Source organism: Oncorhynchus mykiss, unplaced genomic scaffold (genome assembly GCF_013265735.2).
Source record: "Oncorhynchus mykiss isolate Arlee unplaced genomic scaffold, USDA_OmykA_1.1 un_scaffold_274, whole genome shotgun sequence".
NCBI classification, from domain to species: domain Eukaryota; kingdom Metazoa; phylum Chordata; class Actinopteri; order Salmoniformes; family Salmonidae; genus Oncorhynchus; species Oncorhynchus mykiss.
In genome coordinates, this window is record NW_023493728.1 from 195,675 (window position 1) to 221,843 (window position 26,169).

The window sequence follows — 26,169 nt, forward strand, 5'->3', positions numbered from 1 at the left end:
AACCCATATATCCATTTGGTTAAGCAGCCAGCAGCCCATTAGTTTCCACTCGAGGTAAAGTCAGTTAAATGTAGAACTATCTGTCATCATACTCAGTGTGTTTTCTGGTTCAGTACCAACTAACATAATCAAACGTTGAATGCTGATGAACCCCATCAGAACAGAACTAAACGTTGGATGCTGATAAACCCCATCAGAACAGAACCAAACGCGTTGTGACGGACGGGGCAGTTGTCCTCTGTTTGTACTTCATGGGTTTCCGTAGTTGAAAGTGTAAACAGTGGCGCATGCACCCTGTCGCTTTAAAATATCTTCTCTTTCAAGGTAAGAAAACGTTTATATATTAACTGCGTAACTCGTGTAGTTACACAAACTCGTTGTAATAGAGCAAACAACAGCAATCATAGCTAGTTAGTTTCTAGGATACAAACAAACCGACTATAACTCGCCTCCGTGGTTTGCTTGTTAAGCAGAGAGTATTGTAGTTTTGGGACACAACATGGGGAGTCTGTATATTGGTTGGGATGCCTTTTTGGCCGTTTTGGGATGGCAGTAATGACTAGTTGTTTAGCGTACCTCCGTTATTTGGTGGTATGAGCCTTACCAAACATCTTCACATTATTCAGCTTGAATAGCTGGTCCAAGTTGAATGGCGGCTTCCTGGGCATTAAGAAGGATCTGCATGTTCAACTTCTCCTGTACGGACAGATTCTGGTTCACTATACTGGATAGCTCCCCTGAGTGATGACTGGCAGATACACTAGCTAGTTCCCCTGAGTGATGGCTGGCAGATACACTAGCTGGCTAGATAGCTCCCCTGAGTGATGGCTGGCAGATAGCTCCCCTGAGTGATGGCTGGCAGATACACTAGCTAGCTAGATAGCTCCCCTGAGTGATGGCTGGCAGATAGCTCCCCTTAGTGATGGCTGGCAGATACACTAGCTAGCTAGATAGCTCCCCTGAGTGATGGCTGGCAGATAGCTCCCCTGAGTGATGGCTGGCAGATACGCTAGCTAGCTCCCCTGAGTGATGGCTGGCAGATACACTAGCTAGCTAGATAGCTCCCCTGAGTGATGGCTGGCAGATAGCTCCCCTGAGTGATGGCTGGCAGATAGCCCCCCTGAGTGATGGCTGGCAGATAGCTCCCCTGAGTGATGGCTGGCAGATAGCTCCCCTGAGTGATGGCTGGCAGATACACTAGCTAGCTAGCTAGCTAGCTAGCTCCCCTGAGTGATGGCTGGCAGATACGCTAGCTAGCTAAGTGCAGCAAGTGAAGTTTTAAAACACTGTTCCATCTAGTTTATCAATGCTTTGCTATGTAAGATCACTCTATCTTGTTTAATGGAGCTGCTGTTGAGTGTGTTACTGTGTGTTCTGATGTTTCAGGGACCTGATGATGAGTGTGTTACTGTGTGTTCTGATGTTTCAGGGACCTGATGATGAGTGTGTTACTGTGTGTTCTGATGTTTCAGGGACCTGATGATGAGTGATATGCGTCAGTCGTTGCTACGTCGAGATGCGCTGAGCGCCGCTAAAGAGGTTCTGACCATGTCTGGATATTATCAGTCTGCTAATGTGTTGTAATGATTCTGGGTTAGTTGGAGGAAGCCCAGTTAGTGGTTATTAATGTGTTGTAATGATTGTAGGTTAGCTGCAGGAAGCCCCGTTAGTGGTTGTTAATGTGTTTCAGGTGCTGTACCATCTGGATATCTACCTGTCTGGCCAGGTTCAGAATAACCCCTCCCCCTCGGTGGACACGCCCACTCTGGAGCTAGTGGAAGAGTTTATCCTGCACAGGGTACCACACACCACACACACACACACACACACACACACACACACACACACACACACACACACACACACACACACACACACACACCACACACTGAAACTGGTGGAGGAGTTTATACTGCACAGGGTACCACACACACACACACACACACACACACGCACACACACTGAAACTGGTGGAGGAGTTTATACTACACAGGGTACCACATGCACACACACTCTCTCTCAATGTTGCCTCTTTAGGTTGCCTTTATGTCCTGTCTCCATGGTTTCACAAGTGTGTGTGTGTGTGTATGTGTGTGTGTGTGTGTGTAGAGGATGAGTGCCTTACAGGAGCTGCAGCTGTTGGAGATCATGTGCAGCTGTTTCCAGGAACAGAGTCGAGACGCTGTGAGACAACTCATCTTCTCTGCCCTGTTCACTCTACAAGGTGATCTTTAACCCTGACCCTAACTCATCTTCTCTGTTCACTCTACAAGGTGATCTTTAACCCTGACCCTAACTCATCTTCTCTGTTCACTCTACAAGGTGATCTTTAACCCTGACCCTAACTCATCTTCTCTGTTCACTCTACAAGGTGATCTTTAACCCTGACCCTAACTCATCTTCTCTGTTCACTCTACAAGGTGATCTTTAACCCTGACCCTAACTCATCTTCTCTGTTCACTCTACAAGGTGATCTTTAACCCTGACCCTAACTCATCTTCTCTGTTCACTCTACAAGGTGATCTTTAACCCTGACCCTAACTCATCTTCTCTGTTCACTCTACAAGGTGATCTTTAACCCTGACCCTAACTCATCTTCTCTGTTCACTCTACAAGGTGATCTTTAACCCTGACCCTAACTCATCTTCTCTGTTCACTCTACAAGGTGATCTTTAACCCTGACCCTAACTCATCTTCTCTGTTCACTCTACAAGGTGATCTTTAACCCTGACCCTAACTCATCTTCTCTGTTCACTCTACAAGGTGATCTTTAACCCTGACCCTAACTCATCTTCTCTGTTCACTCTACAAGGTGATCTTTAACCCTGACCCTAACTCATCTTCTCTGTTCACTCTACAAGGTGATCTTTAACCCTGACCCTAACTCATCTTCTCTGTTCACTCTACAAGGTGATCTTTAACCCTGACCCTAACTCATCTTCTCTGTTCACTCTACAAGGTGATCTTTAACCCTGACCCTAACTCATCTTCTCTGTTCACTCTACAAGGTGATCTTTAACCCTGACCCTAACTCATCTTCTCTGTTCACTCTACAAGGTGATCTTTAACCCTGACCCTAACTCATCTTCTCTGTTCACTCTACAAGGTGATCTTTAACCCTGACCCTAACTCATCTTCTCTGTTCACTCTACAAGGTGATCTTTAACCCTGACCCTAACTCATCTTCACTCATCTGTGTGTAATTTGTCCCATTTAAAATTGTATTTCCTTTTACATATTTTTTTATACAGAATGTTTTCAGATCTTCAACCAAAACTTCATATTAGATCAAAGGAACTTGAGTGAACATATAACACAACAATTACATACTTATTTCATTTATTATATAAACAACTTTATGCAACACCCAGTGCCCCTGTGTGAAAAGTAGGTTGTGCAATCTTTGGCTGCAATGACTCCAACCAAACACTTCCTGTAGTTGTTGATCAGGCCACCTTTAGCTGCAATGACTCCAACCAAACACTTCCTGTAGTTGTTGATCAGGCCACCTTTAGCTGCAATGACTCCAACCAAACACTTCCTGTAGTTGTTGATCAGTCCCCCTTTAGCTGCAATGACTCCAACCAAACACTTCCTGTAGTTGTTGATCAGGCCACCTTTAGCTGCAATGACTCCAACCAAACACTTCCTGTAGTTGTTGATCAGGCCACCTTTAGCTGCAATGACTCCAACCAAACACTTCCTGTAGTTGTTGAGACCATCTCGTCCAGTTAACCCCAGCTTGTCAAAAAGCACCTGGATGATCATCAAGAGTTAAGGGCTGGTCAGTCAGCATTTCACTGTGAGGTCTACACCTGTTGGTTAAGGGCTGGTCAGTCAGCATTTCACTGTGAGGTCCACACCTGTTGGTTAAGGGCTGGTCAGTCAGCATTTCACTGTGAGGTCCACACCTGTTGGTTAAGGGCTGGTCAGTCAGCATTTCACTGTGTGTGTGTCTTCAGTGTGTTTGTGTTCAAGTTGTATTGAATCTGTGTTTTACTTTTCCTTCTGTCGCCAAGGTAACCAGGCTGACGAGAGTCGCATGGCGTTGCTAGGCAAGCTAGTCTCCATGGCGATCGCTGTGGGCAGGGTCCCCATCCTGGAGTGTGCTGCTACCTGGTTACAGGTTAGAACACAATAACACACACCTTCACTTACCGTGGACAGGACAGGTCTATGGAGTGATTTAGGTATAGGTTATCAATAACACACACCTTCACTTACCGTGGACAGGACAGGTCTATGGAGTGATTTAGGTATAGGTTATCAATAACACACACCTTCACTTATCGTGGACAGGACAGGTCTATGGAGTGATTTAGATATAGGTTATCAATAACACACACCTTCACTTATCGTGGACAGGACAGGTCTATGGAGTGATTTAGGTATAGGTTATCAATAACACACACCTTCACTTACCGTGGACAGGACAGGTCTATGGAGTGATTTAGGTATAGGTTATCAATAACACACACCTTCACTTACCGTGGACAGGACAGGTCTATGGAGTGATTTAGGTATAGGTTATCAATAACACACACCTTCACTTATCGTGGACAGGACAGGTCTATGGAGTGATTTAGGTATAGGTTATCAATAACACACACCTTCACTTACCGTGGACAGGACAGGTCTATGGAGTGATTTAGGTATAGGTTATCAATAACACACACCTTCACTTATCGTGGACAGGACAGGTCTATGGAGTGATTTAGGTATAGGTTATCAATAACACACACCTTCACTTACCGTGGACAGGACAGGTCTATGGAGTGATTTAGGTATAGGTTATCAATAACACACACCTTCACTTACCGTGGACAGGACAGGTCTATGGAGTGATTTAGGTATAGGTTATCAATAACACACACCTTCACTTACCGTGGACAGGACAGGTCTATGGAGTGATTTAGGTATAGGTTATCAATAACACACACCTTCACTTACCGTGGACAGGACAGGTCTATGGAGTGATTTAGGTATAGGTTATCAATAACACACACCTTCACTTATCGTGGACAGGACAGGTCTATGGAGTGATTTAGGTATAGGTTATCAATAACACACACCTTCACTTACCGTGGACAGGACAGGTCTATGGAGTGATTTAGGTATAGGTTATCAATAACACACACCTTCACTTATCGTGGACAGGACAGGTCTATGGAGTGATTTAGGTATAGGTTATCAATAACACACACCTTCACTTACCGTGGACAGGACAGGTCTATGGAGTGATTTAGGTATAGGTTATCAATAACACACACCTTCACTTACCGTGGACAGGACAGGTCTATGGAGTGATTTAGGTATAGGTTATCAATAACACACACCTTCACTTACCGTGGACAGGACAGGTCTATGGAGTGATTTAGGTATAGGTTATCAATAACACACACCTTCACTTACCGTGGACAGGACAGGTCTATGGAGTGATTTAGGTATAGGTTATCAATAACACACACCTTCACTTACCGTGGACAGGACAGGTCTATGGAGTGATTTAGGTATAGGTTATCAATAACACACACCTTCACTTACCGTGGACAGGACAGGTCTATGGAGTGATTTAGGTATAGGTTATCAATAACACACACCTTCACTTACCGTGGACAGGACAGGTCTATGGAGTGATTTAGGTATAGGTTATCAATAACACACACCTTCACTTATCGTGGACAGGACAGGTCTATGGAGTGATTTAGGTATAGGTTATCAATAACACACACCTTCACTTATCGTGGACAGGACAGGTCTATGGAGTGATTTAGGTATAGGTTATCAATAACACACACCTTCACTTACCGTGGACAGGACAGGTCTATGGAGTGATTTAGGTATAGGTTATCAATAACACACACCTTCACTTACCGTGGACAGGACAGGTCTATGGAGTGATTTAGGTATAGGTTATCAATAACACACACCTTCACTTACCGTGGACAGGACAGGTCTATGGAGTGATTTAGGTATAGGTTATCAATAACACACACCTTCACTTATCGTGGACAGGACAGGTCTATGGAGTGATTTAGGTATAGGTTATCAATAACAGAGTTTTGGCCTGCCTGGTGATAAATTAGATAATAGACCAATAAGAAAGAGCTTTCCCAACCTTTCTGCCAATAACGACTAGTTTTATGTTTTCACATCCCCACTCAGACCACTCCCAGACAGTCTGTTTTCCCCTCCCCCTCAGACCACTCCCAGACAGTCTGGTTTCCCCTCCCACTCAGACCACTCCCAGACAGTCTGTTTTCCCCTCCCACTCAGACCACTCCCAGACAGTCAGTTTTCCCCTCCCACTCAGACCACTCCCAGACAGTCTGTTTTCCCCTCCCACTCAGACCACTCCCAGACAGTCTGTTTTCCCCTCCCACTCAGACCACTCCCAGACAGTCTGTTTTCCCCTCCCACTCAGACCACTCCCAGACAGTCTGTTTTCCCCTCCCACTCAGACCACTCCCAGACAGTCTGTTTTCCCCTCCCACTCAGACCACTCCCAGACAGTCTGTTTTCCCCTCCCACTCAGACCACTCCCAGACAGTCTGTTTTCCCCTCCCACTCAGACCACTCCCAGACAGTCAGTTTTCCCCTCCCACTCAGACCACTCCCAGACAGTCTGTTTTCCCCTCCCACTCAGACCACTCCCAGACAGTCTGTTTTCCCCTCCCACTCAGACCACTCCCAGACAGTCTGTTTTCCCCTCCCACTCAGACCACTCCCAGACAGTCTGTTTCCCCCTCCCACTCAGACCACTCCCAGACAGTCTGTTTTCCCCTCCCACTCAGACCACTCCCAGACAGTCTGTTTTCCCCTCCCACTCAGACCACTCCCAGACATTCGTAGCTAAATTCTTTCTTGAGAAGTTGCTCTTTGCTAAGAAGCTATTTTTATTTCTTTTTGACCATTTTAATGTAAAACAATCACAGTGAGGTACTGAGGTACTGAATTGTTAACCAGAAATTAATTGATATTGTGTGTGTGTTCGTGTGTTCCAGCGGTCCCATCCTGTCTACTGTAGAAATGTTAAAGGAATTTGTTTCCTATATGTTTATTAACCAATTCAATTAGAACACTCTGCCCATTCCTAAGAATTTGTAAGATACTTATTTGCATAAAATGGACAGAGGCCAGTCTCAAAATCAATCAATAGCATTTATTCTCGAGAGTACTGATCATGGTACAATTTACAACCAGTTATAAACTAAATATGACGTCATAGGTTTTAAACTGTCCTTCCTCCACTCCGATACAATGGCTGTATAGTTCACAAGCCTTCCCACATTGTCCACCACCTGTTAAATAATCTACTGCTAGCCCAAGGTCTCTCCTCTCCCTGTGTAGAGACAGGATGTCCTGTAAGGAACACAGCATTCCAGCCAGTCTGACGATAGCTCCGTTAGTTTCTAACAAGGAACAGACAGTCCTTCCAATTCTGGACGAAAACTACACACATTACATTCAGTATTATGATTATAATAAGATTCATACATCCATACAGTAACATAGTAGTATTCTGTTTAGTCATAGTTCTGATTGAAATGCATACATAATTTGGTCATTATTCATAAAAATCCCTTAGCCAGAGTGTGTGTGTGTTCCAGCGGTCCCATCCTGTCTACTGTAGAAGACTAGCCAGAGTGTGTGTGTGTGTTCCAGTGGTCCCATCCTGTCTACTGTAGAAGACTAGCCAGAGTGTGTGTGTGTTCGTGTGTTCCAGTGGTCCCATCCTGTCTACTGTAGAAGACTAGCCAGAGTGTGTGTGTGTTCCAGTGGTTCCATCCTGTCTACTATAGAAGACTAGTCAGAGTGTGTGTGTGTGTGTGTGTGTTCCAGTGGTCCCATCCTGTCTACTGTAGAAGACTAGCCAGAGTGTGTGTGTGTTCCAGTGGTCCCATCCTGTCTACTGTAGAAGACTAGCCAGAGTGTGTGTGTGTTCCAGTGGTCCCATCCTGTCTACTGTAGAAGACTAGCCAGAGTGTGTGTGTGTGTGTGTGTGTGTTCCAGCGGTCCCATCCTGTCTACTGTAGAAGACTAGCCAGAGTGTGTGTGTGTGTGTGTGTGTGTTCCAGCGGTCCCATCCTGTCTACTGTAGAAGACTAGCCAGAGTGTGTGTGTGTTCGTGTGTTCCAGTGGTCCCATCCTGTCTACTGTAGAAGACTAGCCAGAGTGTGTTTGTGTGTTTCAGTGGTCCCATCCTGTCTACTATAGAAGACTAGCCAGAGTGTGTGTGTGTGTGTGTGTGTTCCAGTGGTCCCATCCTGTCTACTGTAGAAGACTAGCCAGAGTGTGTGTGTGTGTTCCAGTGGTCCCATCCTGTCTACTGTAGAAGACTAGCCAGAGTGTGTGTGTGTTCGTGTGTTCCAGTGGTCCCATCCTGTCTACTGTAGAAGACTAGCCAGAGTGTGTGTGTGTGTGTGTTCCAGTGGTCCCATCCTGTCTACTGTAGAAGACTAGCCAGAGTGTGTGTGTGTTCGTGTGTTCCAGCGGTCCCATCCTGTCTACTGTAGAAGACTAGCCAGAGTGTTGGTGGATGACTATTGTTCCCTACTTCCTGGTTCCATGGTTCCAACCCTCAACAACCTCAGCTGTTCCTGTCCTCCATTCTGCTGCCAGTTCATCACTGCTGTTACCACCCTGTATGACCTCTCTACAGGTACACACACTGTTGTTACCACCCTGTATGACCTCTCTACGCACCGTTAGGAAAATGTGGTGCCAGACATTTTACAGTTTTAATTGAACAGACTCATATGCATTGGGTGCGTAACCTGATTAGTAACGCTGTGCGTCCTGACTGGAATCCCACTTTAAAGATGTTAGAAGAACTGGCCACACGTACTGTTCCTCAGCCAACAAGATGAGTAACAAACAGCTAAATCACTACCCTGTCAATCTACTATCAGCCAACAAGATGAGTAACGAACAGCTAAATCACTAGCCAACAAGATGAGTAACGAACAGCTAAATCACTACCCTGTCAATAAACTATCAGCCAACAAGATGAGTAACAAACAGCTAAATCACTAGCCAACAAGATGAGTAACAAACAGCTAAATCACTACCCTGTCAATAAACTATCAGCCAACAAGATGAGTAACAAACAGCTAAATCACTAGCCTGTCAATCTACTATCAGCCAACAAGATGAGTAACAAACAGCTAAATCACTAGCCAACAAGATGAGTAACTAACAGCTAAATCACTACCCTGTCAATCTACTATCAGCCAACAAGATGAGTAACAAACAGCTAAATCACTACCCTGTCAATAAACTATCAGCCAACAAGATGAGTAACAAACAGCTAAATCACTAGCCAACAAGATGAGTAACAAACAGCTAAATCACTACCCTGTCAATAAACTATCAGCCAACAAGATGAGTAACAAACAGCTAAATCACTAGCCTGTCAATCTACTATCAGCCAACAAGATGAGTAACAAACAGCTAAATCACTAGCCAACAAGATGAGTAACTAACAGCTAAATCACTACCCTGTCAATCTACTATCAGCCAACAAGATGAGTAACAAACAGCTAAATCACTACCCTGTCAATCTACTATCAGCCAACAAGATGAGTAACAAACAGCAATATCACTAGCCAACAAGATGAGTATCGAACAGCTAAATCACTACCCTGTCAATCTACTATCAGCCAACAAGATGAGTAACGAACAGCTAAATCACTACCCTGTCAATCTACAATCAGCCAACAAGATGAGTAACGAACAGCTAAATCACTAGCCAACAAGATGAGTAACGAACAGCTACAGTGCCTTGTGAAAGTATTCGGCCCCCTTGAACTTTGCGACCTATTGCCACATTTCAGGCTTCAAACATAAAGATATAAAACTGTATTTTTTTGTGAAGAATCAACAACAAGTGGGACACAATCATGAAGTGGAACGACATTTATTGGATATTTCAAACTTTTTTAACAAATCAAAAACTGAAAAATTGGGCGTGCAAAATTATTCAGCCCCCTTAAGTTAATACTTTGTAGCGCCACATTTTGCTGCGATTACAGCTGTAAGTCGCTTGGGGTATGTCTCTATCAGTTTTGCACATCGAGAGACTGACATTTTTTCCCATTCCTCCTTGCAAAACAGCTCGAGCTCAGTGAGGTTGGATGGAGAGCATTTGTGAACAGCAGTTTTCAGTTCTTTCCACAGATTCTCGATTGGATTCAGGTCTGGACTTTGACTTGGCCATTCTAACACCTGGATATGTTTATTTTTGAACCATTCCATTGTAGATTTTGCTTTATGTTTTGGATCATTGTCTTGTTGGAAGACAAATCTCCGTGCCAGTCTCAGGTCTTTTGCAGACTCCATCAGGTTTTCTTCCAGAATGGTCCTGTATTTGGCTCCATCCATCTTCCCATCAATTTTAACCATCTTCCCTGTCCCTGCTGAAGAAAAGCAGGCCCAAACCATGATGCTGCCACCACCATGTTTGACAGTGGGGATGGTGTGTTCAGCTGTGTTGCTTTTACGCCAAACATAACGTTTTGCATTGTTGCCAAAAAGTTCAATTTTGGTTTCATCTGACTAGAGCACCTTCTTCCACATGTTTGGTGTGTCTCCCAGGTGGCTTGTGGCAAACTTTAAACAACACTTTTTATGGATATCTTTAAGAAATGGCTTTCTTCTTGCCACACTTCCATAAAGGCCAGATTTGTGCAATATACGACTGATTGTTGTCCTATGGACAGAGTCTCCCACCTCAGCTGTAGATCTCTGCAGTTCATCCAGAGTGATTATGGGCCTCTTGGCTGCTCCCTGATCAGTCTTCTCCTTGTATGAGCTGAAAGTTTAGAGGGACGGCCAGGTCTTGGTAGATTTGCAGTGGTCTGATACTCCTTCCATTTCAATATTATCGCTTGCACAGTGCTCCTTGGGATGTTTAAAGCTTGGGAAATCTTTTTGTATCCAAATCCGGCTTTAAACTTCTTCACAACAGTATCTCGGACCTGCCTGGTGTGTTCCTTGTTCTTCATGATGCTCTCTGCGCTTTTAACGGACCTCTGAGACTATCACAGTGCAGGTGCATTTATACGGAGACTTGATTACACACAGGTGGATTGTATTTATCATCATTAGTCATTTAGGTCAACATTGGATCATTCAGAGATCCTGAACTTCTGGAGAGAGTTTGCTGCACTGAAAGTAAAGGGGCTGAATAATTTTGCACGCCCAATTTTTCAGTTTTTGATTTGTTAAAAAAGTTTGAAATATCCAATAAATGTCGTTCCACTTCATGATTGTGTCCCACTTGTTGTTGATTCTTCACAAAAAAATACAGTTTTATATCTTTATGTTTGAAGCCTGAAATGTGGCAAAAGGTCGCAAAGTTCAAGGGGGCCGAATACTTTCGCAAGGCACTGTAAATCACTACCCTGTCAATAAACTATCAGCCAACAAGATGAGTAACAAACAGCTAAATCACTAGCCTGTCAATCTACTATCAGCCAACAAGATGAGTAACAAACAGCTAAATCACTAGCCAACAAGATGAGTAACTAACAGCTAAATCACTACCCTGTCAATCTACTATCAGCCAACAAGATGAGTAACAAACAGCTAAATCACTACCCTGTCAATCTACTATCAGCCAACAAGATGAGTAACAAACAGCAATATCACTAGCCAACAAGATGAGTAACGAACAGCTAAATCACTAGCCTGTCAATCTACTATCAGCCAACAAGATGAGTAACGAACAGCTAAATCACTACCCTGTCAATCTACTATCAGCCAACAAGATGAGTAACGAACAGCTAAATCACTACCCTGTCAATCTACTATCAGCCAACAAGATGAGTAACGAACAGCTAAATCACTAGCCAACAAGATGAGTAACGAACAGCTAAATCACTACCCTGTCAATCTACTATCAGCCAACAAGATGAGTAACGAACAGCTAAATCACTACCCTGTCAATCTACTATCAGCCAACAAGATGAGTAACGAACAGCTAAATCACTACCCTGTCAATCTACTATCAGCCAACAAGATGAGTAACGAACAGCTAAATCACTACCCTGTCAATCTACTATCAGCCAAAAAGATGAGTAATGAACAGCTAAATCACTAGCCAACAAGATGAGTAACGAACAGCTAAATCACTACCCTGTCAATCTACTATCAGCCAACAAGGTTAGTAACGAAAAGCTACATCACTAGCCTGTCAATATACTATCAGCCAACAAGATGAGTAACGAACAGCTAAATCACTACCCTGTCAATCTACTATCAGCCAACAAGATGAGTAACGAAAAGCTACATCACTAGCCAACAAGATGAGTAACGAAAACCCTGTACAGCTGTTACTAGGCTGTGTCATGTCAACATCTCTAAATATCTATCTCTTGGTGTGTGTTCGGTGTGTATAGAGGAGTTGACTCCCCCTGTACAGCTGTTACTAGGCTATGTCATGTCAACATCTCTAAATACCTCTTGGTGTGTATAGAGGAGTTGACTCCCCCTGTACAGCTGTTACTAGGCTGTGTCATGTCAACATCTCTAAATACCTCTTGGTGTGTATAGAGGAGTTGACTCCCCCTGTACAGCTGTTACTAGGCTATGTCATGTCAACATCTCTAAATACCTCTTGGTGTGTTTTCGGTGTGTATAGAGGAGTTGACTCCCCCTGTACAGCTGCTACAGATGGTGGTGTCCTGGATCCAAGACCAGCCTCGATTGGTCCTCATCACTCTGCTGAACACACCCCCCTCCTCCAGCCAGCCAATCGGCTCCCTGGACCTCACACCGCTGGCTGGGCTGGTGCGCTGGTGTGTCAAAGCCCCATTGGCTTACAGAAGAGACGGGAAGCAGGACTTGGCCAATGGGACGACAGAGACTGAGCTGGAGGCAGGGCCTCTCTTCTCTGAGCTACATCTCAGTGTCCTGCAGGTTTGTCCAGTATCAATGTCCAGTATCAATGTCCAGTATCAATGTACAGTATCAATGTCCATTATCAATGTCCATTATCAATGTCCAGTCTCAATGTCCAGTCTCAATGTCCAGTATCAATGTCCAGTCTCAATGTCCAGTATCAATGTACAGTCTCAAACCTGACTTTTGGGACATTTGTGTAACTGAGGTCGTCAGGACGTACATGAGGGTCGGGTTTGGATTACAAACCTTCATACAGTGAGACAGACCATCATAGCAGAAGAACCTCCAGACAGACCATCAGAGCAGCAGAACCTCCAGACAGTGAGACAGACCTGTCCATTACTCAGCACCTCGGACTTGTTTACATGCGACAACACTTTGCCAATATTATGAGAGAACACTTGGCCCTAATGGAGTGGCTACTTTCTGTATTTGATAGAGATCACTCCAGTCTGCCACTAACCAGGTTTCCATCCAATCTTACTGTATTTGATAGAGATCACTACAGTCTGCCACTAACCAGGTTTCCATCCAATCTTACTGTATTTGATAGAGATCACTACAGTCTGCCACTAACCAGGTTTCCATCCAATCTTACTGTATTTGATAGAGATCACTACAGTCTGCCACTAACCAGGTTTCCATCCAATCTTACTGTATTTGATAGAGATCACTACAGTCTGCCACTAACCAGGTTTCCATCCAATCTTACTGTATTTGATAGAGATCACTACAGTCTGCCACTAACCAGGTTTCCATCCAATCTTACTGTATTTGACAGAGATCACTACAGTCTGCCACTAACCAGGTTTCCATCCAATCTTACTGTATTTGATAGAGATCACTCCAGTCTGTGTCAATTTGAAGGAATCACATCTCTGTTTTTATGTGGATTTTAGAATATTGGCACGAAAATCTGTCTCCAACTGGATGGAAGCTTAGCTACTGTTTTGGGCCAAATCTGTCTCCAACTAGATGGAAGCTTAGCTACTGTTTTGGGCCAATGAGAATTAAGATGATGTGCACTTGCATCCCACTTGTCAAGATTCCAGAATTCTAAACCCATTGGCGAGTGTGTCCCGCTGCCAGCTGTTTATTTTCTTTTAAACAATTTAAATGTAACCTTTATTTCACTAGGCAATGTTATTTACAATGACAGCCCACACCGGCCAAACCTGGACCACTTGTATGCCGCCCTATGGGACTCCCAATCACGGTCGGTTGTGATACAGCCTGGATTCAAACCAAGGTGTCTGTAGTTACGCCTCTAGCACTGGGATGCAGTGCCTTAGACCCCTGCGCCACTCAAGAGCCCAGTAATATGATTCCCTATGAAACACTGCCAGACAGATGCACACTGGTAATCGATTGAGAGAAAGATGTAAAAACCAAACGTCACCACTTGCCAGTGACTTGATAAGCTGATTTAGCTAACGTGACCTGCTCATGGTGCCTGCTATTTACTAGCTTCATTGACAAGCAGAGATGGAACTTAGCGAACTGGTGATTTGGGGTTCTGATATATGGCTTGTAGCAGCTTTATTTAGGATCGTTTGACAGCTGGCTGATGAAGAACTTGTAGACATGTTCTCAGAAATCAGTCCTGAGCGCAGCCAGCAGCAACGGACTACATACTGTCTACTGATTCTTTCATGCACATGTTTTTATTTAACAAATACTGTATTAAACACCTTAGCTGCTTGACGTAAGCACTGGCAGAAACGTCAACATGAGTTACAGGTTAACAACAACAACTGCCAATAAAGCAAACATAAAGCACCCCCGTGGAACCGCACTCCTGTGGTACCGCACCCCTGTGGACCCGCACCCCCCGTGGAACTGCACTGGCAGAAACGTCAACATGAGTTACAGGATAACAACAATAACTGCCAATAAAGCAAACATAAAGCACCCCTGTGGACCCGCACCCCTGTGGAACCGCACCCCTGTGGAACCGCACCCCCGTGGTACCGCACCCCCGTGGTACCGCACCCCCGTGGAACCGCACCCCCGTGGAACCGCACCCCCGTGGTACTGCACCCCCGTGGTACCGCACCCCCGTGTTTAGAGGTCATCGACTCTTCCTCCCGGGAGTCCTGGGTCAGGGCCAGGTCATGTTTAGAGGTCAGAGGTGATGAACTCAACACTTATCTGTTCCAGGTGTTGCTGCTTCTCCCGGGCGTTCTGAGAGAGAAGGGGCTTCTGGGTCGTCTGGCGTTGCTGCAGCCCGACCAGCTGACTTCTCTGATCTCTGACCTCTCTGGTCTTCTGGAGGAGCTGAACCCTCTCCACTCCGATACACAAACACACATCCAGCTCACTCTGGATAGGCTGGCCCAGGCCCTGCAGGTGTCCATGGCAGCAGGGGCGCTGCTCTGCTCTAGAGGTAGGGATGTCATATCCTGTGTCTTTGACAGTTGTGATGTCCTGTGTCTTCTACAGTCTTATCCTGTGTATTCTCTCCACAGAGGACCTGAGAGCTCTCTGTTCCCGCCTCCCACACAACAAGTAAGAACCAGTCACAGTGTACCCCTAGCCCTCCCCACAACCAATCACAATGTACCCCTAGCCCTCCCCACAACCAGTCACAATGCACCCCTAAACCTTCCCCACAACCAGTCACAATGCGCCCCTAAACCTTCCCCACAACCAGTCACAATGTTCCCCTAGCCCTCCGCCACAACCAATCACAATGCAACCCTCCTCCTGTCAATATCTGTTCTTACCCTCCCCATGCTCAGACCTGTTCTGTCCTGTTTCCAGCCTAAGAGGTGTGTGTGTGTGATCTTCCCAAGTAGTGCATGATGTCATAGATCCTCATAGTTCCAGAATGTTATGATAATGGCAGCCATTTTGGCGAAGGAGAAATCCAAACCAGTTTAATACCCTCAATGCACATTCTACATTTGAACGTTCAAAGCCCTCTTCATTCATATCGGGGGAGTCGTTTCCTGTGCGTTGTCAGGCATTGCCAACAGGGAGAATATCTCGTTAAATATGGTTTAAATTAGTTAAAATTAGTAAATTACATTGAGGATTTAGAAGCTACAGCAATGCGCTTGTGAGAAAAATTTAAGAAAATTTGAAAACGAGTGTTTCAACATAGTAAAACTACTACATAGCTGATGCTAGCTAGCCTCTTACATAGACTTGACTGGTTAGCTAGCTAGAATCAGAGCCATCAGGATAATATCATAGACAGACTGGATCTAATGTTGTTTTACAGAGAAATAGGTCTATGTACTTGTCATGTTAGTTGCATCTAACATTAGTTTACAAAAGGATTGTTTGCTAAGGTGTAATCTAGGGCTCCCGAGTGGCGCAGCAGTCTAAGGCACTGCATCTCAGTGCACGAGGCGTCACTACAGACACCCTGGTTCGATTCCAGGCTGTACATTTGTTTTATTGGTCACATACACGTGGTTAGCAGATGTTATTGTGAGTGTAGCGAAATTCTTGTGTTTCTAGTAACGACAGTGCAGTAATATCTAACAAGTAATATCTAACAATTCCACAACATCTCCCTAATACACACAAATCTAAGGAAAGGAATAAGAATGTATAAATATATGGATGAGCAATGTCAGAGCGGGATAGGCTAAGATGCAAAAGATAGTAAAGAATAGAGTTGAAGTCGGAAGTTTACATACTTAGGTTAGAGTCATTAAAACTAGTTTTTCTACACATTTTCTACACATTTCTACACATTTCTTGTGAACAAACTATAGTTTTGGCAAGTTGGTTAGGACATCTACTTTGTGCATGGCACAAATAATTTTTCCAACAATTGTTTACAGAGATTATTTCACTTATAATTCACTGTATCACAATTCCAGTGGGTCAGAAGTTTACATACACTAAGTTGACTGTACCTTTAAACAGCTTGGAAAATTCCAGAAAATTATGTCATGGCTTTAGAAGCTTCTGATAGGCTAATTGACATTTGAGTCAATTGGAGGTGTACCTGTGGATCTATTTCAAGGCCTACCTTCAAACTCAGTGCCTCTTTGCTTGACATCATGGAAAAATCAAAAGAAATCAGTCAAGACCTCAGAAAACAATTGTAGACCTCCACAAGTTTGGTTTATCCTTGGGAACAATTTCCAAATGCCTGAAGGTTCCACATTCATCTGTCCAAACAATAGTACGCAAGTATAAACACCATGGGACCACGCAGCCGTCATACCACTCAGGAAGGAGACGCATTTTGTCTCATAGATGAACGTATTTTTGTGCGAACAATGCAAATCAATCCCAGAACAGCAGCAAAGTACCTTCTGAAGATGCTGGAGGAAACGGGTACAAAAGTATCTATATCCACAGTAAAACGAGTCCTATATCAACATAACCTGAATGGCCGCTCAGCAAGAAAGGACACTGCTCCAAAACCGCCATAAAAACTACAGATTACGGTTTGCAACTGTACATGGGGACAAAGATTGTACTTTTTTGAGAAATGTCCTCTGGTCTGATGAAACAAAAATATAACTGTTTGGGTATAATGAACATCGTTATGTTTGGAGGAAAAAGGGGGAGGCTTGCAAGCCGAAGAACACCATCCCAACCGTGAGGTACGGGGGTGGCAGCATCATGTTGTTTGGGTGCTTTGCTGCAGGAGGGACTGGTGCACTTCACAAATAGATGGCATCATAAGGAAGTACATTTTGTGGATATATTAAAGCAACATCTCAAGACATCAAACAGGAAGTTAAAGCTTGGTTGTAAATTTTGTGGCAAAATAGCTTAAGGACAACAAGTCAAGGTATTGGCGTGGCCATCACAAAGCCCTGATCTCAATGGGAATGTGATGAAAGAAATAAAAGCTGAAATTAATCATTCTCTCTACTATTATTCTGACATTTCACATTCTTAAAATAAAGTGGTGATCCTAACTGACCTAAGACAGGGCATTTCTACTAGGATTAAATGTCAGGAATTGTGAAAAACAGAGTTTAAATGTATTTGGCAAAGGTGTATGTAAACTTCTGACTTCAACTGTACATATGAGATGAGTAATGCAAGATATGTGAACATTGTTAAAGTGGTATTATTAAAGTGATTCGTGTTCCATTTTATTAAAGTGGCCAATGACTTCAAGCCTGTATATAGCCTCTCTGTGCTAGTGATGGCTGTTTAACAGTCTAATGACCTTGAGATAGAAGCTGTTTTTCAGTCTCTCGGTCCCAGCTTTGATGCACCTGTACTGACCTCGCCTTCTGGATGATAGCTGGGAGTACAGGCAGTGGCTCGGGTGTTTTTTTTGTCCTTGATGATCGGGATGCGTTGTGCAAACCGCACCACCCACTTGAGAGCCCTGCAGTTGTGGGCGGTGCAATTGCTGTACCAGGCGGTGATACAGCCCGACAGGATGCTCTCAATGGTGCATCTGTAAAAGTTTGTGAGGGTTTTAGGTGACAAGCCACATTTCTTCAGCCTCCTTAGGTTGAAGAGGCGCTGTTGCGCCTTCTTCACCACACTGTCTGTGTGGGTGGAGCATTTCAATTTGTCAGTGATATGTACTCAGAGGAACTTAACTTTGCACCCTCTTCATTGCTGTCCTGTCGATGTGGATAAGGGGTGCTCCCTCTGCTGTTTCCTTAAGTCCAGGATCATCTCCTTTGTTTTGTTGATGTTGAGGGAGAGGTTATTTTCCTGACACCACACTCCGAAGCCCTCACCTACTCCCTGTAGATTGTCTTGTCGTTGTTGGTAGTCATGTCTACTACTGTTGTGCCATCTGCAAACTTGATGATTGAGTTGGAGGCGTTCATGGCCACGCAGTGAACAGGGAGTACAGGTGGGGGCTCAGAACACATCCTTGTGGGGCCCCAGTGTTGAGGATTAGTGAAGTGGAGATGTTGTTACCTACCTTCACCACCTGGGGGTGGCCCGTCAGGAAGTCCAGGACCCAATTGCACAGGGCGGGGTTGAAACCCAGGGCCTCAAGCTTAATGATGAGCTTGGAAGGTACTATGGTGTTGAATGCTGAGCTGTAGCCGATGAACAGCATTCTTACATAGGTATTCCTCTTGTCCAGGTGGGATAAGGCAGTATGCAGTGTGATGGCTATTGCGTCGTCTGTAGACCGAATGGGGCAGTAAGCAAATTGAAATGAGTTTAGCCGTAGCAACTAATGACAATAAACAATAGTAAATGAGACATCAGCTGATGTCACAAAGTACAGAAACCCAGCCTAAAACCCCAAGCAGCAAGCATTGCAGGTGTAGAAGCACGGTGGCTGGGAAAAACTCCCTAGAAAGGACAGAACCTAGGAAGAAACCTAGAGAGGAACCAGGCTATGAGGGGTGGGCCAGTCCTCTTCTGGCTGTGCCGGGTGGAGATTATAACAGAACAACCTACTACCCTGAGACAAGGCTGTGTATAGCCCCCACACCACTAGAGGGATATCTACCACCCTACTACCCTGAGACCAGGCTGAGTATAGCCCCCACACCACTAGAGGGATATCTACCACCCTACTACCCTGAGACAAGGCTGAGTATAGCCTTGTCTCTAAGAATATGTACATAAAAATATATGAATGAGCGATGGCCGAACGGCTTAGGCAAGATGCAGTAGATGGTATAGAGTACAGTATATACAGTGGGGCAAAAAAGTATTTAGTCAGCCACCAATTGTGCAAGTTCTCCCACTTAAAAAGACGAGAGAGGCCTGTAATTTTCATCATAGGTACACTTCAACTATGACAGACAAAATGAGGAAAAAAATCCAGAAAATCACATTGTAGGATTTTTAATGATTTTATTTACAAATTATGGTGGAAAATAAATGTCTTCCATTTTCTCACTCTGGCCTTGTTGGCCTTACTAATTCTATGAATGGAATTTAGCCTTTTCAATACATTTCATCCATATTTAGCGACATCTCCCTCCCTAAGTTAGGGTTAGGGTGGGGGGTAGGGTTAGGGTTAGGGTGGGGGGTAGGGTTAGCGACATCTCCCTCCCTAAGTTAGGGTTAGGGTGGGGGGTAGGGTTAGCGACATCTCCTCCCTCCCTAAGTTAGGGTTAGGGTGGGGGGTAGGGTTAGCGACATCTCCCTCCCTAAGTTAGGGTTAGGGAGGGGGGTAGGGTTAGCGACATCTCCTCCCTCCCTAAGTTAGCGAAACATTGCGACAGGACGGAATTCAAACCGAAGTCAAGCGGTAATGAAACCACGCTATGAAGAAGAATGGAAGGTGCTTAGAATGCATTGACGGAACTGGAATGAATAGCAGTAGAGGCTATAGGTGATGCATTCCCTGCTGTTACAGATGCAGGACAAAGTGTGTTGTAATTCCTAATTCTATGGTGTCTCTCAGTTTGCTCCAGCTGGTGATGTCTGGTCCAGTGCAGCAGAGTGGATTCTACCCCCACATCCACACCCCTCCTCTGGGGTACAGCCCCCGGCCCAGCCCCTTAGGACCTCACCCCTCCTCTCACTCTCCCCATCCCTCCTTCCCTTCTCAACCTTTCCTTCCAAGCATGGCCTTTCCCTTCCGCCCCAGCCACTAAAGAGATGTGTGGACACATGGAAGACAACAACATTGGTGTATACTGAGTATTTGGACTGTTTGTCAAATCAATCTGTTTTACCATGTTTCATTAATAAATTGTACACCCTTTCACCCATGTTTTGTATAATAAATTGACCACAGCCTGTATGTCCTCCCACCTATCTGTTCATTAATAAATTGACCACAGCCTCTATGTCCTCCCACCTATCTGTTCATTAATAAATTGACCACAGCCTGTACGCCCTCCCACCTATCTGTTCATTAATAAATTGACCACAGCCTGTACGCCCTCCCACCTATCTGTTCATTAATAAATTGACCACAGCCTGTACGCCCTCCCACCTATCTGTTCATTAATAAATTGACCACAGCCTGTATGTCCTCCCACCTATCTGTTCATTAATAAATTGACCACAGCCTGTACGTCCTCCCACCTATCTGTTCATTAATAAATTGACCACAGCCTGTACGCCCTCCCACCTATCTGTTAATTAATAAATTGACCACAGCCTGTACGCCCTCCCACCTATCTGTTCATTAATAAATTGACCACAGCCTGTACGCCCTCCCACCTATCTGTTCATTAATAAATTGACCACAGCCTGTACGTCCTCCCACCTATCTGTTAATTAATAAATTGACCACAGCCTGTACGCCCTCCCACCTATATTTCATGAATTGTATATATTTATTTAACCTTTATTTTGACAGGGAAGACATATTGAGACGTATTTCTCTTTTCCAAATGCGCCCTGTATAGTACAATATAAATATACACATTAAATACTACATATATAATTTAAAGTATTGATGGGGGAATTATTTGTGGGTGAATGTAACTGTTTTTTCTGTGTGATGTGACATTTTATTTGTGCTTACCGTGACTGTGTTTTGGACACACCTTCTCATTCAGGGTTTTTCTTAATTTTTTATTTCACCTTTATTTAACCAGGGAGGCCAGTTGAGAACCATTTCTCATTTACAACTGGGACCTGGCCAAGATAAAGCAAAGCAGTGCAACACAAACAACACAGAGTAACACATGGGTTAAACAAACGTACAGTCAATAACACAATAGAAAATCTATATACAGTGTGTGTAAATGTAGTGTGTAAATGTAAGATTAGGGAGGTAAGGCAATAAATAGGCAATAGCGTTGAAATAATTACAATTTAGCATTAACACTGGAGTGATAGATTTGCAGAAGATGAATGTGCAAGTAGAGATACTGGGGTGCAAAGGAGCAAAAAAATAACAATATGGGGATGAGGTAGTTTGGTGGGCTATTTACAGATGGTCTATTTACAGGTGCAGTGAGCTGCTCTGACAGCTGATGCTTAAAGTTAGTGAGGGCGATGTAAGTCTCCAGCTTCAGTGATTTTTGCAATTCGTTCCAGTCATTGGCAGCAGAGAACTGGAAGGAAAGGCGGCCAAAGGAGGAGTTGGCTTTGGGGATTTTCTACATTGTAGAATAATAGTGAAGACATCAAAACTATGAAATAACACATTTGCAATCATGTAGTAACCAAAAAAGTGTTAAACAGATCAAAATATATTTTATATTTGAGATTCATCAAAGTAGCCACCCTTTGCCTTGAAGAGAGCTTTGCACACTTGGCATTCTCTCAACCAGCTTCATGAGGTAGTCACCTGGAATGCATTTCAATTAACAGGTGTGCTTTGTTAAAAGTTCATTTGTGGAATTTCTTTCCTTCTTAATGTGTTTGAGCCAATCTGTCTGTCCTTTGGTCTGATGAGTCCGAATTCGCTATTTTTGGTTCCAACCGCTGTGTCTTTGTGAGATGCGGCGTAGGTGAATTGGTAATCTATGCATGTGTGGTTCCCACCGTGAAGCATGGAGGAGGAGGTGTGGGGGTGCTTGCTGGTGACACTGTCTGTGAATTATTTAGAATTCAAGGCACACTTAACCAGCATGGCTACCACAGCATTCTGCAGCGATACGCCATCCCGTCTGGATTGGGCTTAGTGGGACTATCATTTGTTTTTCAACAGGACAATGACCAAACACACCTCCAGGCTGTGTAAGGGCTACTTGACCAATAAGAGTGATGGAGTGCTGCATCAAATGACCTGGCTTCCACAATCACCCGACCTCAACCCAATTGAGATGGCTTGGGATGAGTTGGACCGCAGAGTGAAGGAAAAGCAGCCAACAAGTGCTCAGCATATGTGAGAATTCCTTCAAGACGGTTAGAAAAACATTCCAGGTGAAGCTGGTTGAGAGAATGCCAAGAGTGTGCAAAGCTGTCATCAAGTCACAGGGTTGACACCTGTAGTAAATTCAATTGATAGCACATGATTTGGAAATGCACACACCTTCTACCTCCAAGCCATAAGGCTGCTGAACAATTCATCAAATGGCCACCAGACTATTTACATTGACCCCCCCCATTTGTTTTTTACACTGCCGCTCCTCACTGTTTATTTTCTATGCATAGTCACTTCACCCCTACCTACATTTACAAATTACCCCGACTAACCTGTACCTCCACACATTGACACTGTACTGGTACCCCCTGTATATATCCTCCATATTGACTCTGTACCGGTACCCCCTGTATATGGCCTCCACATTGACTCTGTACCAGTACCCCCTGTATATAGCCTCCACATTGACTCTGTACCGGTACCCCCTGTATATAGCCTCCACATTGACTCTGTACCGGTACCCCTTGTATATAGCCTCCACATTGACTCTGTACCGGTACCCCCTGTACATAGCCTCCACATTGTCAAATTACCCCGACTAACCTGTACCTCCACACATTGACACTGTACTGGTACCCCCTGTATATAGCCTCCACATTGACTCTGTACCGGTACCCCCTGTATATAGCCTCCACATTGACTCTGTACCGTAACCCCCTGTATATAGCCTCCACATTGACTCTGTACCGGTACCCCCTAAACGTGTGAAAACCTAAACAGCCTATCTAGTGACAACAAACACAAAGACAGGAACAATCACCCACGAAACACTCAAAGAATATGGCTGTCTAAATATGGTTCCCAATCAGAGACAACGATAAACACCTGCCTCTGATTGAGAACCACTCCAGACAGCCATAGACTTACCTAGAAAACCCCACTAAGCCACAAACCAAATACCTAACAAAACCCCAGAACAAAACACACCACATACAAAAACCCATGTCACACCCTGGCCTGACCAAAATAATAAAGAAAACACAAAATACTAAGACCAGGGCGTGACAATTATATTATGACAGACCAGCTAGATCTACTGTCTCTATTATATTATCACAGACCAGCTAGATCTACTGTCTCTATTATATTATGACAGACCAGCTAGATCTACTGTCTCTATTATATTATGACAGACCAGCTAGATCTACTGTCTCTATTATATTATGACAGACCAGCTAGGTCTACTCTCTATTATATTATGACAGACCAGCTAGACCTACTGTTTCTATTATATTATGACAGACCAGCTAGATCTACTGCCTCTATTATATTATGACAGACCAGCTAGATCTACTGTCTCTATTATATTATGACAGACCAGCTAGGTCTACTCTCTATTATATTATGACAGACCAGCTAGACCTACTGTTTCTATTATATTATGACAGACCAGCTAGATCTACTGTCTCTATTATAAGATGACAGACAAGCTAGATCTACTGCCTCGATGTCTCTATTATATTATGACAGCCCAGCTAGATCTACATTCTCTATTATATTATGACAGACCAGCTAGATCTACTGCCTCTATTATATTATGACAGACCAGCTAGATCTACTGTCTCTATTATATTATGACAGACCAGCTAGACCTACTGTTTCTATTATATTATGACAGACCAGCTAGATCTACTGCCTCTATTATATTATGACAGACCAGCTAGATCTACTGCCTCTATTATATTATGACAGACCAGCTAGGTCTACTCTCTATTATATTATGACAGACCAGCTAGACCTACTGTTTCTATTATATTATGACAGACCAGCTAGATCTACTGTCTCTATTATAACATGACAGACCAGCTAGATCTACTGCCTCGATGTCTCTATTATATTATGACAGCCCAGCTAGATCTACTGCCTCTATTATATTATGACAGACCAGCTAGATCTACTGTCTCTATTATATTATGACAGACCAGCTAGGTCTACTCTCTATTATATTATGACAGACCAGCTAGACATACTGTTTCTATTATATTATGACAGACCAGCTAGATCTACTGTCTCTATTATAACATGACAGACAAGCTAGATCTACTGCCTCGATGTCTCTATTATATTATGACAGCCCAGCTAGATCTACATTCTCTATTATATTATGACAGACCAGCTAGATCTACTGCCTCTATTATATTATGACAGACCAGCTAGATCTACTGTCTCTATTATATTATGACAGACCAGCTAGACCTACTGTTTCTATTATATTATGACAGACCAGCTAGATCTACTGCCTCTATTATATTATGACAGACCAGCTAGATCTACTGCCTCTATTATATTATGACAGACCAGCTAGGTCTACTCTCTATTATATTATGACAGACCAGCTAGACCTACTGTTTCTATTATATTATGACAGACCAGCTAGATCTACTGTCTCTATTATAACATGACAGACCAGCTAGATCTACTGCCTCGATGTCTCTATTATATTATGACAGCCCAGCTAGATCTACATTCTCTATTATATTATGACAGACCAGCTAGATCTACTGTCTCTATTATATTATGACAGACCAGCTAGATCTGCTGTCTCTATTATATTATGACAGACCAGCTAGATCTACTGTCTCTATTATATTATGACAGACCAGCTAGATCTACTGTCTCTATTATATTATGACAGACCAGCTAGATCTACTGTCTCTATCATATTATGACAGACCAGCTAGATCTACTGTCTCTATTATATTATGACAGACCAGCTAGATCTACTGTCTCTATTATATTATGACAGACACTGTCACGACTTCTGCCGAAGTCGTTGCCTCTCCTTGTTCGGGCGGTGCTCGGCGTTCGACGTCACCGGTCTTCTAGCCATCATTGATCTATTTTTCATTTTCCATTCGTTTTGTCTTGTCTTCCCACACACCTGTTTTCAATCCCATTCATTAACTGTTGTGTATTTAACGCTCTGTTTCCCCTCATGTCTTTGTCAGAGATTGTTTTATTGTCAGAATTGTTTATTTGTTGTATTGGTGCGCGACGGGTCCTCGTACCCATGTTTTTTCATGTCTGTACTATTTAGTGTTATGGAGCATGTTCTGTGGACAGTTATTAAAAGACTCCATTTACACTCTATTTCGACTCTCCTGCGCCTGACTTCCTTGCCACCTATACACACGGCGCTGACAGACCCGCTAGATCTACAGCCTCTATTATATTATGACAGACCAGCTAAATCTACTGTCTCTATTATATTATGACAGACCAGCTAAATCTACTGTCTCTATTATATTATGACAGACCAGCTAGATCTACTGTCTCTATTATATTATGACAGACCAGCTAAATCTACTGTCTCTATTAAATTATGACAGACCAGCTAAATCTACTGTATCTATTATATTATGACAGACCAGCTAGATCTACTGTTTCTATTTTATTATGACAGACCAGCTAGATCTACTGTCTCTATTATAATATGACAGACCAGCTAGATGTACTGTCTCTATTATATTATGACAGACCAGCTAGATCTACTGTCTCTATTATATTATGACAGACCAGCT

General features: G+C 43.6%; 1 protein-coding gene across 1 annotated transcript; it reads left to right on the plus strand.

Annotated features, from left to right (window-relative positions):
- The first annotated feature begins 205 nt into the window (after positions 1–205).
- On the plus strand, positions 206–20,530 carry LOC118936642 (uncharacterized protein C7orf26-like). Its single transcript, XM_036973599.1, has 10 exons — positions 206–324; positions 1,473–1,539; positions 1,691–1,798; positions 2,110–2,224; positions 4,020–4,126; positions 8,494–8,662; positions 12,644–12,921; positions 15,067–15,292; positions 15,375–15,414; positions 20,225–20,530. The coding sequence occupies exons 2-10, from the start codon at positions 1,480–1,482 to the stop codon at positions 20,415–20,417; spliced, it is 1,296 nt and encodes a 431-aa protein (XP_036829494.1). The 5' UTR covers positions 206–324; positions 1,473–1,479; the 3' UTR covers positions 20,418–20,530.
- Positions 20,531–26,169: the final 5,639 nt, after the last annotated feature.

Excerpts from the sequence above, each read along its gene's own strand:
- LOC118936642 (XM_036973599.1), top strand. The coding sequence starts at position 1,480 with ATGATGAGTGATATGCGTCAGTCGTTGCTACGTCGAGATGCGCTGAGC. Across the intron at positions 2,225-4,019 it reads TGCCCTGTTCACTCTACAAG|GTAACCAGGCTGACGAGAGT; the intron begins GTGATCTTTAAC and ends TCTGTCGCCAAG. Across the intron at positions 15,293-15,374 it reads GGCGCTGCTCTGCTCTAGAG|AGGACCTGAGAGCTCTCTGT; the intron begins GTAGGGATGTCA and ends TTCTCTCCACAG.